The 17,066-nt window shown below is 40.2% G+C and overlaps 1 protein-coding gene across 4 annotated transcripts in view; it reads left to right on the forward strand.

Moving 5' to 3' along the window:
- Positions 1 to 3,622: 3,622 nt before the first annotated feature.
- LOC126277905 (KH domain-containing, RNA-binding, signal transduction-associated protein 2-like) overlaps positions 3,623 to 17,066 on the forward strand; it is a 505,341-nt gene continuing 491,897 nt past the window's right edge. For 3 of the 4 annotated variants that reach the window (XR_007550617.1, XR_007550618.1, XM_049977464.1), the window contains exon 1: positions 3,636 to 3,924. Coding sequence is in view for 2 of the 4 variants with exons in the window: in XM_049977464.1 (XP_049833421.1) it covers positions 3,702 to 3,924 (223 nt within the window). In the remaining 2 variants the exon portion in view is untranslated. Of the gene's footprint in view, positions 3,925 to 17,066 lie in introns of all 4 variants that reach the window. The other variant, XM_049977463.1, reaches the window with a different exon arrangement.

Below are 17,066 nucleotides of genomic sequence, written 5' to 3' on the forward strand. Positions count from 1 at the left end.
AAAGCCTTTTGAGGTTAAAAAAAATTCCGTGATGGAAGTGGTCGGGTGACAGGTGTCGTTGTCATGATGCAGCATTCACTTGTCTCCTATGTTTGGCCTCGTTCAATTCACTTTTTCCCGGAGCATTTTATGGACATCTTTGTAAAAATGTGGTTCACGGTTTGTCCTCGATAAAAAAAATTCACGAGAGCATGCACATGTTCGATGTTTTAGGCGGTTTTTGAGGTTGGAGGTCTCCCCAAGCGTGGTTCAACATGATCTCGGCCTTCCGAAAATGATTTGTGGCAGTGAAAAACTTGTATTGTCTATGAGGCCTGCTTCAACTTTTCGGAGGTCACAAAACTCGGTGGCATAACGTTGCTGTAAATTCCCCTGTTAAATTTTTGTAACACACAAAAATAACACAACTTCACTGATTGCGCTCTCAAAGGTCACGTGAAGGCTGGACGGAGCTGAAGCTCGGACTGAGCACCTGCACAAGAAGAGCAACACAGCACTGCCAGGACGCCCCAGTGTTCTCAGTCTCACCACCTTTCTCACACACCTCGTGTGTTCCAATGAATACTTGAAATTATGCTTGAGTCTGTGATATTAGCACTTCTGACATATGACACAAATCAGTTTCTAGCTGCAAATCCGGAACGTAGTAAGTCGTTTTCTCCATAGTTTTTAGCCACAATCCAGCAGATTCTTTCTTTAATGAAACGTTCCACAATACACCTACCCGACGATGTTGTTTGCTTTAACCTCTTCCTCTCTCGAACAACGATCTCATCACATTCCTTCTCTCTCAAGAAGCCGATTAAGAAATGGAAGACTTCTATGAGACGTTTCGCGTTTTGGTCGTACAAATATACAGTATGTATTTATTTGTTTGATGAACAATTACACACACATGTTCGTGTTAACTATGCAGTCGGGTGTGTAGCTGCAGGCTCAAAATTTATTATTTTGCGAGTACTCTCCTCAAGAGATAAAACCTAACTCAGCCGAAACAGGATTTCCTATCAATTGCTTCTGCATTGAAGGAAAAGTATGCTCAAAGGCAATATTTTCTCATTCTTGTTAGTACAGGGTGATCAAAACGTCAGTATAAATTTGAAAACTTAATAACCACGGAATAATGTAGATAGATAGGTAAAAATTGACACACATGCTTGGAATGACATGGGGTTTTATTAGAACCAAAAAAAAACAAAAAAAACAAAGTACGCAAAATGTCCAACAGATGGCGCTGGGCAGCAAAACTGCTACCGTGACAGGTGAGAGGTATGCCGACATGTTACAGAATCGCATCATCCCCAGCCTGGCTGATAAACACCTGTTGGAACGTACGATGTTTATGCAGGATGGCGCTCTACCCCATACTGCTAGACGCGTGAAAGATCTATTGAGCGCGTCGTTGGATGATGATCGTGTGCTCAGCCGCCACTTTCGTCATGCTTGGCCTCCCAGGTACCCAGACCTCGGTCAGTGCGATTATTGGCTTTGGGGTTACCTGAAGTCGCAAGTGTATCGTGGTCGACAGACGTCTCCACGGATGCTGAAAGACAACATCCGACGCCAGTGCCTCACCATAACTCCGGACATGCTTTACAGTGCTGTTCACAACATTTTTCCTCGACTACAGCTATTATTGAGGAATGATGGTGGACATATTGAGCATTTCCTGTAAAGAACATCATCTTTGCTTTCTCTTATTTTGTTATGCTAATTATGGCTATTCTGATCAGATAAAGCGCCATCTGTCGGACATTTTTGAACTTTTTTTTTTCTTCTAATAAAATCCCATGTCAGTCCAAGCATGTGTGTCAATTTGTACCTCTCTATCTATGTTACTCCGTGATTTATTCAGTTTTCAAATTTATACTGGCTTTTTGATCATCCGGTATATACCCTTCAGGTTGTCTTCCCTTCGATATAACTTCTGTACATATACTTTTTTCTATGCTCTTTCATTATACCACGACGATAGGATTCGGCTTTCACAGGATTCGGCTAGATCTGACTTACATACCCGAGGCACTATTTTGTTTTGTTCAATCTATTTTTTCTAAGAAAAGGTATTTACGGATTTAATCCGACTGAAATAAGAATAGCGCAAAGAAAACTTTGTCTCCTGTCAGTAAGAACAATACGTGCTCTTAATTAAAAACTCTAATTATATATTCCATGGATCCCATCGATATTATAATGCCATCACTGCCATAATATCACAACAATTCACTTCAGTCTCTCACGTATGGTTGCATAAGACTGACGACACTTTAAAGAGTTGAAGCATAGCACGCAGGAATTTTCACTATCCTGACGCTGATCAAGGCTTCTCTGCACGGATACCGACGGCTCTGACGCGTCTCATCGTGAATGTAATTAACTGTAGTACCGTTCAGTTTTATATAGCTTTCTTTGTCGGGAGATGGACTGTCTCTTAAGTTCGACAGCAAATAAAGTCTATCTTAATACTAACCAGTACTGTAAGCAAAGGATTTCTTTTTTTGCCACATTAATAACCAGCACGTCTCTTTCTGCTTTCTCAAACCCTAAATGATTAAACACGAGCCTACTCATGTGGGCAATTATCACGCTATATATGCTCATGGCGCACATGAGTAGGCGCGTGCTGCTTTCTGCTACTGCTGCTTTCTGCAAACTCGCTTTCGATGCTTGCAAGGACGAATACCGTCTATTTCATCGTTACACTCTCTCTTACCGTAGTTTGTGCACTTAACTTTCACAGATGGAATATTGTCTTGAACAGCGGTCTACGAAGAATAGCCGTGCGATGTTAATTATAATATGCAACACGTTCCTCGATTTTTTGTTCATATTAAGCGACAAAGAGTATTTTCCAGGCTGATGCTTCCCGCCAGCGGATTCCCAGAAATATTGAAATTACATTTCTCCTATGTGACCCACATGTCGTGTTTCAGTCTTAGATAATCAAAAGAGCATTTTTCTTTTTAGAAATGTCATGAGGTTCACCTGTTTGCCGGTTACGACGACCCGTTGACGCATCTTCGTATCTTTCACCCAATATATAATTACATTCATGATTGTGAAACTGATCTGCATTAGTAACTTGTTTGAATTCTGAAATGAAGAAATGCGAGCGCTGCCCACTCACTGTCCGTAAGGAGAGGGAGTTTCGTTTTATATGATCAGCATTTTCAGAATTTCATGCTAGTTTACGTGGAATTCACAACTGTTCGCAGTTCTAGAAATCTGCTACGCGTTGATGCTAGTGAAATAGGACAGTAATTTCGTTAATCAATTCAGTTACTTTTTTCCCTTTTACTATCTTTTCTTTAGTACGTATATGAGAACTATTCTATTTTGTAATACTGTAGAGTCATATACGATGCAGTATGTTTACGAGTGCAGTTATTCGCTTGTAAATTCTAATAAAATTATTTTCATGTAATTATTGACAACTAATAATCATAAGAGTAAGTGCGTAAGTCGGTTTCTATAAAAGGACTGTTTAATTACAGTATTTTCTGTACAGAGTACCGTACTTTTCCTTTCGATGCACATTCCGCAGCATGCGAGCATGCGCAAGGCAGCCTTCACTTGTCGCCGCAACGTTCACGAGTCGCCGCGCCCCTAGCGGCAGCAGCTGGAACTACCGTCGTTGTTGAGCATCAAACGCTTCACTTATTGTGTGGAAGTGGCTGGAAACGGACGTATTCGGTGTAGTAATGGCGGATAACTCTGCAGCAAACGGCGACTTAAACCGTAATAACAATATCAGTGGTACCGATTGCATGAGTGATACAAACAGTGCCAATGTGAAGTCTGAAGGAGACATGGAAACGCAGATACCGCCCGAGAAAGCTGGCGAATATGTTCGTGAACTGCTGCAAGAAAAACAGAGCTTGGATTCCTCGCAGTGGCCAAACGCTCTTCGTCTACTGGATCAAGGTATACGCTTCGTGTATATAATTTTTTAAATTATATCAGATAGGTTATCCAAAAACTAACAACGTGAGGTTTAAATATTGCGTACGTACGGGCAGACATCGATTTTACGTCGATTGTACTTAGGCTATCCTTGATACCGAGATGAAATGTTACATCCATAGTGATAAGAGTTTAAATCGATTGTTTTGTGTGTAAACTCAGTTTAGATGCATAGCAGTATCGAAGTGAAATCATTATTATAGTGACATATTTATATAACATTCGATACTGAAACCGGAAATGACGCGAAGTATCACTATTGCTCTCTATTTTATTTACTCTTAAGCTGCCCACTTTGCAGCAGAAATATTACGTGGTTTATTAGTATGATGCGGTATAAACTAAAGCTATTTGTTAAATATTAGGATATTTAATTTACTTATTCGAGTGTAAATATTTTGAATAATTTTGCGTTTGTTATGGAATTACATTGCAGTGTGGGATTCGTATAGCGTAAACTGCATACAAATATTCATTATAGGGTCGTCCACCACCTGCTTTGTGCATGATATAAAGCATAGTGTAATGCTGTGTCCTTGTACAAAAATTCCGTTACATTTCAAACTTACATGTCGTTCTTATCGTCCTATTGCGTCCACCTACCGGCATCTAATAAAAGCATATTTCCTATACGGTATGTTGGAATTTTTGGTTGTTTATAGTCCGATTTTAATAACCCGAATGCTGTATTAAACTTAATTTCTATGCATTATTTTTAATACGGTACTTAAATTGTTTTTCCCTGATTATGTGAATGTCAAGGAGTTTGCATAATTAGAGAAATGACGATCTTTGACGTTCGGTTGTTTGCTTTTACTATCAAAATCGCTAAATTAAATATCCGTTGATTTAAGAACGCTTGAAGCATTAATCGGAAGCGTCTTCGCAATTTTCATATGACGATATGAAAGTTTTGTATTTGAAGCTGGGGGACATGTGGCCAGCAGAGGAAACTGTTTCCAGCGTCCACTTTCCATTTTCCTTTCCCCTCACACCTTCCTTCCCAAACTACGATCGTAGTATGCAAAGTCAGTAATTTTTTGTTCATGTCTAACTTCACAGAGGAGAGCTGTGAGTTATCACACTTGTAGCGTGAGCGTATTAAAGCGAATGAAGCGGGAATACCAATATCTAAGCAGGTATAAAAATAATTACTACATTTGCTGAATATATTCTGTCGTTTCGCATTGTGTTATGCACGATGGTTAATTTTGTTTATATTTAATTACGTTTTGTAGAGCTAGATGTAAACGTATTCAGGAATTACTACGTAATTACGCTCATATCTCAAACCAAAGAAATGGACGAATATGAGGAAGTTCGATGCACTCTCTAGGAAGTGTTCCCGTGCTATTAACAATGTGTAGTGAAATCACACGAATTCGTATAGAATTTTGTTTCCACTTGCTGTGCTGTTTACAGGTCGGCTCAAAAGCCAACATTCCTACGCTGCTTATCTACATGCGTATTAAAATAATAGGCAGGAACGCCTCAATCTAGGCGCAATCTATTTCTCCATTTATTCGCTAGATGCCTTGTTTACCTTGATATAGTGCACAATCTTTTTGTCTCAAGCCCCATCTAATACCTGATTTACAATTTTTCTTGGAACGGTCCGAGTACATTTATTCTTCTCTTGCATAGTCTTTTGTAGCTTTCTGTGTCGTTGGTCTAACGCGAACGGTGCCCGCATCATAGGTCATTTATGTAGACTGCTGTTCGGAAGTAGCATATCCTGTTTCGATTTTCTGTCTGCCATAAAATTTCTTTAGTCCCGACAATATTACATTGTGGCGTCGCCGGAACCAATCTTAGTTATATGCCATATCGTCATCAGATTTTACTGCTGTAGCCCATTCAGTTCGTTTTAGCGAATCTTAATTCAGGTGACCAAAGGTCTTAATCACGTAAGATGGTACTAAATTTGTTTGCGGAACGGGTAGTTGCATTAGAAGACAGACCTATCTCAGCTGCCCATTCAGCAAGCTATCCTGTGTGTTTTTGCCTCCCGTAGTTAGTTTTATGTTGTTTGTAATTTATGGGTGAAACTTTACCATTTCATTCAGTTATTATTTACCTCATGTCTTGGTTCGGTGGGGGGGGGGGGGGGGGCGAGGCTACTATTTCAATGCAATTGGAGAGCATACTGCTTGTGAAGAGTTCTTGTTGGGTACAACAGATGAGTAAACGAACATTGGAAAAGTACCAGAACCGATTACAAAGACTTCATTTCTCTTATCACCTTCTCACGCCAGTGTGTGTATTGTGGCGTTATCAATTTAGACCACAAAGTCCTTATATTCGAGAGCGTCTATTCTCCTAAGCCCTTCCTGCTCGTTCGATGGAAGCGGACGTCTAATTCAGAAATACTTCGTTCATTATGATTTTAATTTGTTAAACTTATTCTATCGTGACCCAAGCATGACAGTTATTAATTGCAGTAAATAACTAAATAACTCTCTCTCTCTCTCTCTCTCTCTCTCTCTCTCTCTCTCTCTCTCTCTCTCTCTCTGTTAATAGCTCCTGATTTCAGATCAGTCTACCATTTCGACGCATCTTAGATTATAGTAGTCGGTCCACGTGCGGACATACAATGGATTACAGGCCGTCGGTTACATGGGATGTGGAACCAGGAAGAACTAGATTGTACAATTTCAGTTTATCTTTCTTAAGGTATACATAATCTAAATGTTTCGGTTTTCTGACTGTCATATGCACACTTCTCAGTATCATTGTCGAAAAAGTGGACGCAGCATCCCTTTGCAGGCTACTGAAATAGAGGGTCGTCGTGGTTAATTGCGCACAAATTTCACATATTATGTTATGTTTATTTTACACATGTCACACGGTTTGTAAGTAAATACAGCAGAACCCCTTTTCTGAGTTGAATTTTCGTGGTTCATAGGTACCCCTAATGTCAGAAACGATCCAAGGTATATAATTTCAGCAGGAGATAAAACACACAGGTTTGTTTTGTGTGCAACATTCAGGAAACTTTAGATCTTACCATTGTATTTAACAGAATGTTATAGCAACTTTTTAAATACGACTGGTGCTATAATGGCCTTGAATGCCTATGAATAGATAACGGAAGTAATAGAACATTTGTTAATGTATATTTTTCACAGAAGAATCTGGCGATGTGCCAGAAGCAAAGTCCGCGGCTATCACTATACGCAGTATCATGCCCACTGCCATATTAACATCGTAGAGAGGCCGAAAACAACTATATCGGCTGGTTTTGCTCTAAAATGTACCACGTGGCCCACTAATTGTATTATAAATTGCACCAACATTTTTTTATGTCCAAGAGGTATACACAGTCGTTAAAAGTTGATCCGTTTGCTAAGTGTTGCAGCTGCATTCGCAGTGAAAATGTCATCTTACACCTAGTTAGTAATAACCACGTTGCGTAGAGGGGGCACACATTCGATTTGTTGCGTCTTAAGAGTTTCAGTAGTCTTTTCCTCTGACGCAATTGACTCTGTAATTTACTAGACGATTATAACAGGAAGCTATAGGTTGCAACAGTTAGTAGTCACGCGTCGAAACACAACGCTAGCGTAAGAATGCAGTCCGTAATCCTTGGAATTCATCAGGCTTCTAAAGTGTGTGTGTTGTTTTTATGTGAAGTCCTTGTTACGCCAGTACAAGACCGTTCTTTAACTACACTCTGCTATAAAATTTATTAATTAGGCCATCTGAGATTGGCAAGGACTGCAGACGTCGTCAGTCGCGGCCTTCGCAGGGTAACCGTCCTGACATTGGCCTAGAGCGATACAGATAAATCGCGCAAGTGAATTTAGTGATTTGAACCATGGTGCTAAATCAGGACGTTAACCACCGCACCACCTTGCTCGATACATAACAACTGCGTTTGGACACCAACGATCACGTCGTATAATAATGCGTGTCAGGTCTCAAATAATGTACTGTATTATATATACTTGGGTATTTTTGCTGGTCGAAACAACGAGAACGTGAACATCGATTTCACTTTGAGTTCTTCGTGGCCAACATGTGTGTCCCTTCCAAGCCATGTGGCACACTAGACTGTAGTTAAGCATAGCCTAGGTTCAATCCCAGAAGAAGATACCGCCAATTTATTTCTATATCCTTCCATATACCGAGCTTTTGAATTCCATGTAAAATGACTTCATCGTCGTCCCTTTTCCTTCTCTCGTCACGCGACTATCTTGAAATTGAAATGAAAGCTGATGAACGAAACATTCGTAAGTACGGTATCATTCTTAGCGCTCAGTAGACGCGAAAATAATTAGTATTTTAATTATGGTCTTGTGGGGTGCTTGTGAGTCCTGTAAGTGCATTTCATCTTTAAAAGATCGAAGTCCGTAAGTAAGTTTTTAACCTCACTCTATATCTTCGTGATTATCATCATCATGCGTCTGTCATTCATTAACAGATAAAGGCCTCCTAGATTTTGCCATTCATTGGGCTTCTGCTATATGCATTCATCTGGGTTTTGCAAAGTCATCTACCCACTGCCCATTAGGTCGTTTCAGTCATTTGTTATGAAATTAGCAAATAACTTTAGAAATATGCGCTGATTGTAATTCTTGCATTTGACATGCGTATTGCGATATTATTATTATTTTTTTTTTTTAAACCATACAGTCATTCTTCGCATTGGAAGGTTAGTCTCGAATATGTTTAGTTTACAAAAGGCGCTCCAGAACATTATTTTCCTTCTCTATATTTCTTCTCCTCTCCATTCAGTGAATGTCTGCAGCTGCTCCAAATATAAAGTCGTCAACTAGATCTCTTACTTCATTGATGCTACAATTTATTTTCAAGCCTATTTCAAAAATGCTGTATTATGATCAGTTTGTTGCTCCAGCACGTGAGACAAACAGTGCAGTTTCATCCACAAACATTTAAAGTATGTGGTCATATCTGAACCAACTCTCGGCCTATTGCGACCGACCAACTTATTTTTATTACCACAAATGTTAAGCCCTGCCTCGTGCATGGAAGCCCTCTTAAGTCATTGCAGCACACTTGGTTGCATAAGGCAGGTCACCCACCGGAGAGACGTGGCAAGTGATCCTGGCGGGTGAAATGGTGATAGGCAAAAGGCATGTGTCCAGCTTGCAACTCCGTTTTGATCAAGCCGAGCAGGTCTACCAGACTGAGTCATCCGGCAGGACACGTCATTAACAGATGAATGCATCGTGTTTCACCTTTGCCACACGCCGCGTCTGGGCCACTGACAGTTTACAAAAAGTTTCTGCTTACGTTGTGCAGTTGTCTTTGTGCGCGAAAAACTGGGACGTTCCTAGGTTCGTTGTTCATTTTGGTAGTCCTGTGGAGAAATACCTGCGTATATACCATAGCAGCACTGCTGATTATAGCAGTCGGAAAGCTCAAAATAAATAGTTGAAAAGAACTGCAATTCAAATGTCATGGACGAGTACAGTAAAGGAAATTAATTTCATTTATTTGTAGAGAAGAGAGAAAATACAGAGCCAAATAGAAATACTAGATAGTTTTTTCGTACAAAACATGTCTACAACACTTTTTACTGATATGCTGGATCTAATGTAATGTCAAATCTTTTTATTGTGTGTCTTCATACATACATTGTTCTAAAAAGATAGTACTCCACTTGGGCTAAACAAGAACCTGTAGACCAAATTTCCTAACACTGTAGATAGCTGTTTGTTTTCATGCTTTTGTTATTAGTTCTTAATAGGGTATTTCTTCATTGTACTTGGAGTATACACCATCACGTATTCGTGTAAAGTTATGAAACTCTCAAATCAGTTTTGTTCATATCACATTTTATTGAGTATCCTTCCCCACCAGCTTCGCGCCAACATATCAAAAGAACTATCTACAGATATCTTATCGCCGTAATTATATACACCATTCGTTTCTGAGAACAGGATCTGATTACGTGTTTTGTGAGAGGAATAGCGTAACCCGCAGCGAAATAATAAGGAACTTCGCAGTCTTCTTCAGACAGAAGTGCAGGTTTCGGAAGCGGGAGCTCCTGACCTGATTCACTGAAAATGCTTCTTTTAATACTTGGCTGTCACTGTTGCTGCCATAATCCGCAACATCAATTGTTAAATATAATCCGTCTTCATCTGAAACAACCTTAAAATATTGCTCCATATTTACCAGGAGTCTTAACTCTGACGTCTTTCCAATCGAAGATACCATTCCAGCTGTAGATTCCACAGTTCCGAGTAACGATCAAATGTTTTCTTCCAGATTGGGTTGTTATATGTAAATATTCAGACTGCAGACGTTTCCGTATCGCCTTCAACGTTTCAGCCACAATTCATCGATTTAGTAATATGTTCTCGGAAAAAAATGAGAGCAGAATTTACTAAGCCAGTAAGGCTGCAACCATCTACGTCCTTTAGAATCTTATTGATTAACATTAAGTCGATTAAGGCCAGAACACTTTGATCGACCAAAGAAGACATAGTTCCTCGTAACTAACGCCTATCATTTATGCTGCCTTATTCACCCCACAATGACGCCTAGTTATGGCTCCCAACGAATAGCATTTCACCACATTGATTCGCGGTCAAAACAAACTTCGATGTTCTTCGAAACACACGTTACGTTCCATCAATCTTAGGAATTTTTGTCTCAAAAAGTACGAAATGATTGGTGGCGTTAGTTAGCGAATTTTAATCCATCGCCCAGTAGCTTTTCGTTCCCTGTCTTCGTAGTTCAATTTATTGTATGTCCTGCACCACAATTGTCATAGTGTAAAATGTTGATTGCAGTTTGGGAATTGCGCTATTTACTTGGAGTATATAGGTACGTAAGCAGTGTCCTTGATGAATTCATCTTTTGGTTCAGGATGTATTTTATCTGCATCAGCAACACAGTGCCACAGTTGCGGCGCGACAACCTAATCACCCATTCGCTGACAAACTCCATAGCGATGAAATGTCTGACTAACAGAAGATAGGGACTACAGTATGGTGGGTACACCAGCAGTTATATTCAGGGTTTTCGGAGGTTTCCCATGGCCTTGAGACAAATGTCGGAACTGTTCCCAACACCGTCCATATTCCCAATTGATAAGAAACAAACCACCCCATACCCAAAACCGAAAACATACTAATAGCCGGAACCTATTGACATCAAGTAAAAGCAAATAAAGAAGCAAGACAGAATAAGCTTAATGTAAGACATCGGCTGATACAATTCAATATTCAGGTACTCCATCGTAGGAACGAAAGCATAACCGGAAACCTATTGGCTTTAAGTGAAACCAAATAAAGATGCAAGACAGATCCGTATACACGATTCATCAGTGGCCAAATCTAACTGGTTTTGCACACTACCTGTAACAACGATGTTGTGTTTCGGACCATCAATTACCCCTCAGTGTCAATTAAGGCCTGAAGATGTCCACTGAAAGCACCGAAAGTGGTAGCCATAGAGTAGATAACATCGTAAGGATTGCAGTAGGTGTTCCATTTTATTACGAATATTACTCAGTCGATATGATAAGACATCTGTGCTGAAAGTATCAGATGCTTTTTCAATATCATGGTTCCATATTATCCCGTGCTGTACACGTGTTTCACTGACAAGGAGAGGCCCCAGCATTGGATTTGACGTTTTGAAACCATAATACGGTGATGTGGGTTAAGATACCAGGTATCACACCCTACAATCAGTCACGCTGGTGGGCCCTCGTTTGCAAGTAATTGACGAAAATTTTTTCAGAATTTCGCATGATGCTCTAGAGCTTTAAAAAAGCCTAATTAGGCAATCCCACATTTAAGTAAAAATAGTTCACATCACAGCCTACTAAGGGCCATGTTTTATTTTGTGGGCCGAGCGTTTATAGGCGCTTCAGTCTGGAGCCGGTGCGACCGCTACGGTCGCAGGTTCGAATCCTGCCTCGGGCATGGATGTGTCTGATGTCCTTAGGTTAGTTAGGTTTAAGTACTTCTAAGTTCTAGGGGACTGATGACCTCAGAACTTAAGTCCCATAGTGCTCAGAACCATTTTTCTTTTGTAACACACTAATGATTGCGTAGCGTAACGGTTACACTCCTCACATGCGGATGTGGGCTCAAATCTCCTCACGTGTTTCGAAATTTTTGTTTTTAAATATGTATGTAATTGACCACTCATTATTTTTATTCAGTTAATTGGCTTAAATATAATCTATTTTTATTTTTTTCAAGTCATTTTAATCATCATATTAACTTTTTCATTTGCTCTCATTTTCTTCCTGCAATTCTCTTTCCACTTGGAATCGTGCGTGTGACGTTACTTATTTTTATTTGCCCCAATTTTTAAACATTTGAAAATGCCGATCTAAGAGTAAAAAAAACAAAAGTAGTAGTACTCGTTTGTTTTTATTGACAGTGCAGTAGTATAAAAAACGTGAAATTTTTGTGGTACTTGTCATACCGATATTTAAAACATGAATTTTTGTTTGCACTATGGACAAAACAGCATTGATGAATAGTTATATGAGGGAGGGATAATAAATGAAATGAAATTCAGTCATAATAAGGAATATAAATAATGAGTGCAATAAATTTCACGATAAAACAGAAGAAATTAAATCTAAGTCGATCAAAGTTCCATGTGGTAAAAGAATTATAGGTTGAAAAATGAGAGCAAATGAAAAAGTTAAATCGATGATTAAACTGATGTGACAAAACAATAAAATTAATCAATTTCTCGCCTGGAAGTTCTACGCACTTGTAGGGTTCAGCTCTTTCAGCAAGTAAAAGTTGATGCCTCATTCTTTCCGTATCAGTTTTGAAGACCCCACTCACTTTTAAATCGAGAGAGTATCCTATTCACGTACCTGGAGATTCTAATTTTTATGTTGCCTTGCTTGAAGACGCTATTGCCGGCTTTATGTTCGAAGTCACGCGCAAGAAATCTTTAAGCTTCAATAAATGGTGGCATTTATTTGGTAGCTATAAATTCGCTTGAGCTTCCATTTCAGGGATAAGATACGCCGTAAAGTTTGCCCCTTTAATCCATTTTCTATCAGAAGATTGGGCAGTATAAAATTTTGTTTTACGCCGCCTTATAACGGGGAAGCATTGTTTTTGCTGCACCACCGGTTTTAATATCGCTATCCGAAAGTGAATTTGAACTTATAAAACTTGGCCGTAACTTCCAGACTATACCAGACACAGACGGCTGTTTTCAGTCGACTGTTCGTAAAACTTGTGTCTTTCAGTTAAATTTTTCTATGTTCGTTAATTTAATACATAAGTGCACAGAAAACTGAGTCGGCGTACATCAAACGCACCTTGTGTTTTTAGAATTAGTTAAAGTGGAGGCTTTTTTCATCTCGGAAACTATTACTTATTTAACCTGTGCACAACAGAATGCGCTGTATCCCGTAGAGGAATAACTTGTGATACTCCTATAAAATTATTTTTTGTTTTCGGTTGTTGCTAATGACAACCAGAAATTCCAGTACTAGTAATTATGGCATTAGCAATTTTACATGTATATTTATAGAACTTGGATATGAGGAAATGTTACATACGGTTTCAATGGTTGTGACGGTAATTTCGAATACACGTATGAGGACCATCTCCGTTGAACAGTGATTAGGTCGTCTTGCAAGAACTGAGTTGTCGACGTGAAACCATGTGAAAGTGCTCGTAGTGTGTTACCTTAGTCGTTAAATGAAAGCACTGTGTTAGAGCTTGTTTGAGCTCTATTAAGATTTGTCACAAATTGCGTCTGTACTTGGTATAAGTGATTTTCGATTATTGTGCCCAAATACTAGGCGGAGAAAGTTATTCATGCACACTTATGGATTAAAGGTGAAAGAGCTTCTCAAGTGTTGATTGAATGTCAAAAAATGGTTCAGATGACTCTGAGCACTATGTGGCTTAACTTCTGAGGTCATCAGTCCCCTAGAACTTAGAACTACTTAAACCTAACTAAGCTAAGGACATCACACACATCTATGCCCGAGGCAGGATTCGAACCTGCGGCTATAGCGGTCGCGCAGTTCCAGACTGTAGCGCTTAGAACCGCTCTGCCACCCCGGCCGGCGATTGAATGTCTATCGTAATAATATTCAAGATGAATTGGCACACAATCTCTGTGGGCATTGTTCTGACGCAGACAAGTCAGGATTAACAACATATGTGATAGTATTCATCGTAAGACTGTTTTTTATTATTTGTTTTAAAGGGCCACTAAACTGGCAAGAGATAAGTAGTCCGTTTAGTACTGTGCCTTAGTGAGCTCTTGACACATTTGACTTCGTTATTATCCTCATTACATGGTACTGGCGGTTTAATTGAAAGCATGTTTTACCCTAACGGGTACAAAAACAGAAAGGGTTTCACTGAATTCAATAATTCTATGTGAGGGGAACTCATTAGTTTACTATTGTTTCACGGTCGATGAGGGTACAAAAGGTAGAATAATTAATGTTATTGTTAACTTTTATATATATTTCCAAACATTTCCGCTGCTAGTCATCATTTGTCACTCTTAAAGGTTGAGCCAAAAATGTTTAGTACTAGCCGAGAAACTTCGTATTGTTCGGGCATTTATGTAGTTGAATCTTACGTTAGTCCATCCTCTCCTGCCTTCTCTCTCTCTCTCTCTCTCTCTCTCTCTCTCTCTCTCTCTCTCTCTCTCTCTCTCTCTCTCCCCCTCCCCCTCTCCCTCCCCTTTCCCCCCGTCTCTTTTCATCTCCTCAGCCTTCTGTATGTGCCTCTCCCATCCGTCCCGATCGCTGTCTGTCTATCTCATCCTCCCTTCTGTCTCCACGTCATCACACTCAACCCAACAGAAAGCGGATGGTTCCTACCCCTACAGTATTTCACTCCATATTGTAACTAATATGTGTACCAAATTTGATTAAAACCGTTCCAGAAGTGTAGACTTTGGCTACATATGCATATGTCGAATATATTTCACACATATTTACGTGTATTTATACACACATTTCACCTGCAGGTGTAGCGAATTTTGCGCTGCGATTTCATTTTCAAGCAGCTTAATGTTTATGACGTATGTTCTGAACAGTGTACTATACAGTGATATAATTTTGCTGGTTCACCCAGTGGCATATTGTGAGTACTGTCTTGTAGATGTGTCGCAAATACAGTTAGTAATAAGGAAGTACTAAATTAAAACGCCCCACTTCAGGAGGCGGTTTTACTGCATGAGCAGAGAAAATGTAGTAAGTGACAAACTTTTTTCCTTTCATTATATTGTGTTCACAGCGAGAGAGAGGTTAATACAGATTTAAAATTATGTGTAAAGTTTGTCGCAATTATTAAGTGCTCTCATTCTCTGATACTGGGTAACGAAAGTACGGGTATACTCGCGTCGTGGCATATATTACCACCACCCCTTTTATATGTGGGTAGTTCTTAGCCCCGAAATGATTCTTTCCAGACAGTAAATGATTTGTGTACCAAATCGGTGTGTGACATCGGTCGAGTATGCGGTGGAACTAATGAACACATGAGGGACGGTACAATAGTATTTGCTGCTGTTGGCAAAACATGTTTTGGGAAATGCCTGCGGGTGTTGCGTTGTGCGGTGAGCCCGGAATCCACATCAAACAGCTCGCGTGCCCGCCCGTGCAACGCACCGGCGGCAGCTGTTAGCCGTGGCGGTGTTGCCGCGTTGCCTCACAACTGTATCTCAGCAGGCAGTTCCCCCCCGCAACAGGAAATCGGCTGACTCGGAGAGACACAGTCGTACATTCCCTCCCGCAAGTGTTACACTGTTGTCGCCCTAAACCATGCTACGAGGATGGCCCGATGGCGCCGGAACATTGTGCGTCACAAGTTCCTATTCCATCCAAAGGGCAGCTCAGTAGTTTGCGATGACTGAGGTGGGCTGTGGTCAGCGTGATGGCGATTTTCTGTGTTGCTCTGGTGTCCCAGGCCTAATATTTCGCTAACATAGAAGCTGGTTTGGCGGAACGGCAAGAGGCACGCGAACCGAAAGAGGAATGAAGAAGCTACGACGCAGCTAACGTTGTAACTGTACTTATATATATGAAAGTTACATTGTTATCAGAAGCGAAGATTATTTCGTTATAGTGGAAGAATAGAAAGTCGAAATGAAAGAGCCCGTGCTCCTGCTTTCAAGCAGAAACTGTTAACCAAGAATTGCAATGCATTTAAACCTCACTTTTTCCACGATCTAAATTCAGACTAAATTTTGTACCACTTAGATTCAAGCAAAATGCCAAGCACAGAAATATCAATTTGTTTTTATGGAAAATCAACCATGATACAAGCTAATATTTGTGGACGTGCTAATGCGTGTTGCTTACAATGACACTGCAGCTCAGTTGGTATGCAGTTGATAGGCTCCAAATCTAAACATCTTATAAATGATACGTTGTCGTGTTGGATGTCAGATCTGGATGTTAGATTGAATAAGAGTAGCTAAGCGTTCTTTCCATCAACCTGCCATCGTTTAAAGTTGTCTTCCCAGCGCTTAAGACAGCTCATCGGTCGTGGCCGCTATGCTGTCATCTCGAACTTGAACCTGTGATTGTGCTTTTTATGGGATGCAACTTGACCAGGTTAGTCTCTGTATCTACAGGGGGGGGGGGGGGGGGCAAGATCTGTAATACTGATAATAAAATGATCATATGGCATTGTTGGGCGGGAGGCCCTATCCGGGGGAGTTCGCCCGCCGTATTGCAAGTCCTTTTTAGTTGACGCCACTTCGTCGACTTTAGAGTCAATGATAATGAAAATGATGATGGACACACAACACCCAGTCCCTTGCCGGGAATCGAACTCGGGTCACCTGCGTGGTAGGCGGTAACGCTACGCTACGGAGGCGGACAGTACTGATAATGTTGGTAGGCGACACCTCTCGTTAATGTATCCTGTTTATTTACATTTTATATAATCATTTTTTACACTGTCTTCTACATCACTTGACTTAGCTTTATAAATAGTATCTACATCTACATTCATACTCCGCAACCCACCCAACGGTGTGTGGCGGAGGGCACTTTACGTGCCACTGTCATTACCTCCCTTTTCTGTTCCAGTCGCGTATGGTTCGCGGGAAGAACGAATGTCTGAAAGCCTCCGTGCGCGCTCGAATCTCTCTAATTTTACATTCGT

This window comes from Schistocerca gregaria, chromosome 6 (genome assembly GCF_023897955.1).
Source record: "Schistocerca gregaria isolate iqSchGreg1 chromosome 6, iqSchGreg1.2, whole genome shotgun sequence".
In the NCBI taxonomy this organism is placed as follows: Eukaryota; Metazoa; Arthropoda; class Insecta; order Orthoptera; family Acrididae; genus Schistocerca; species Schistocerca gregaria.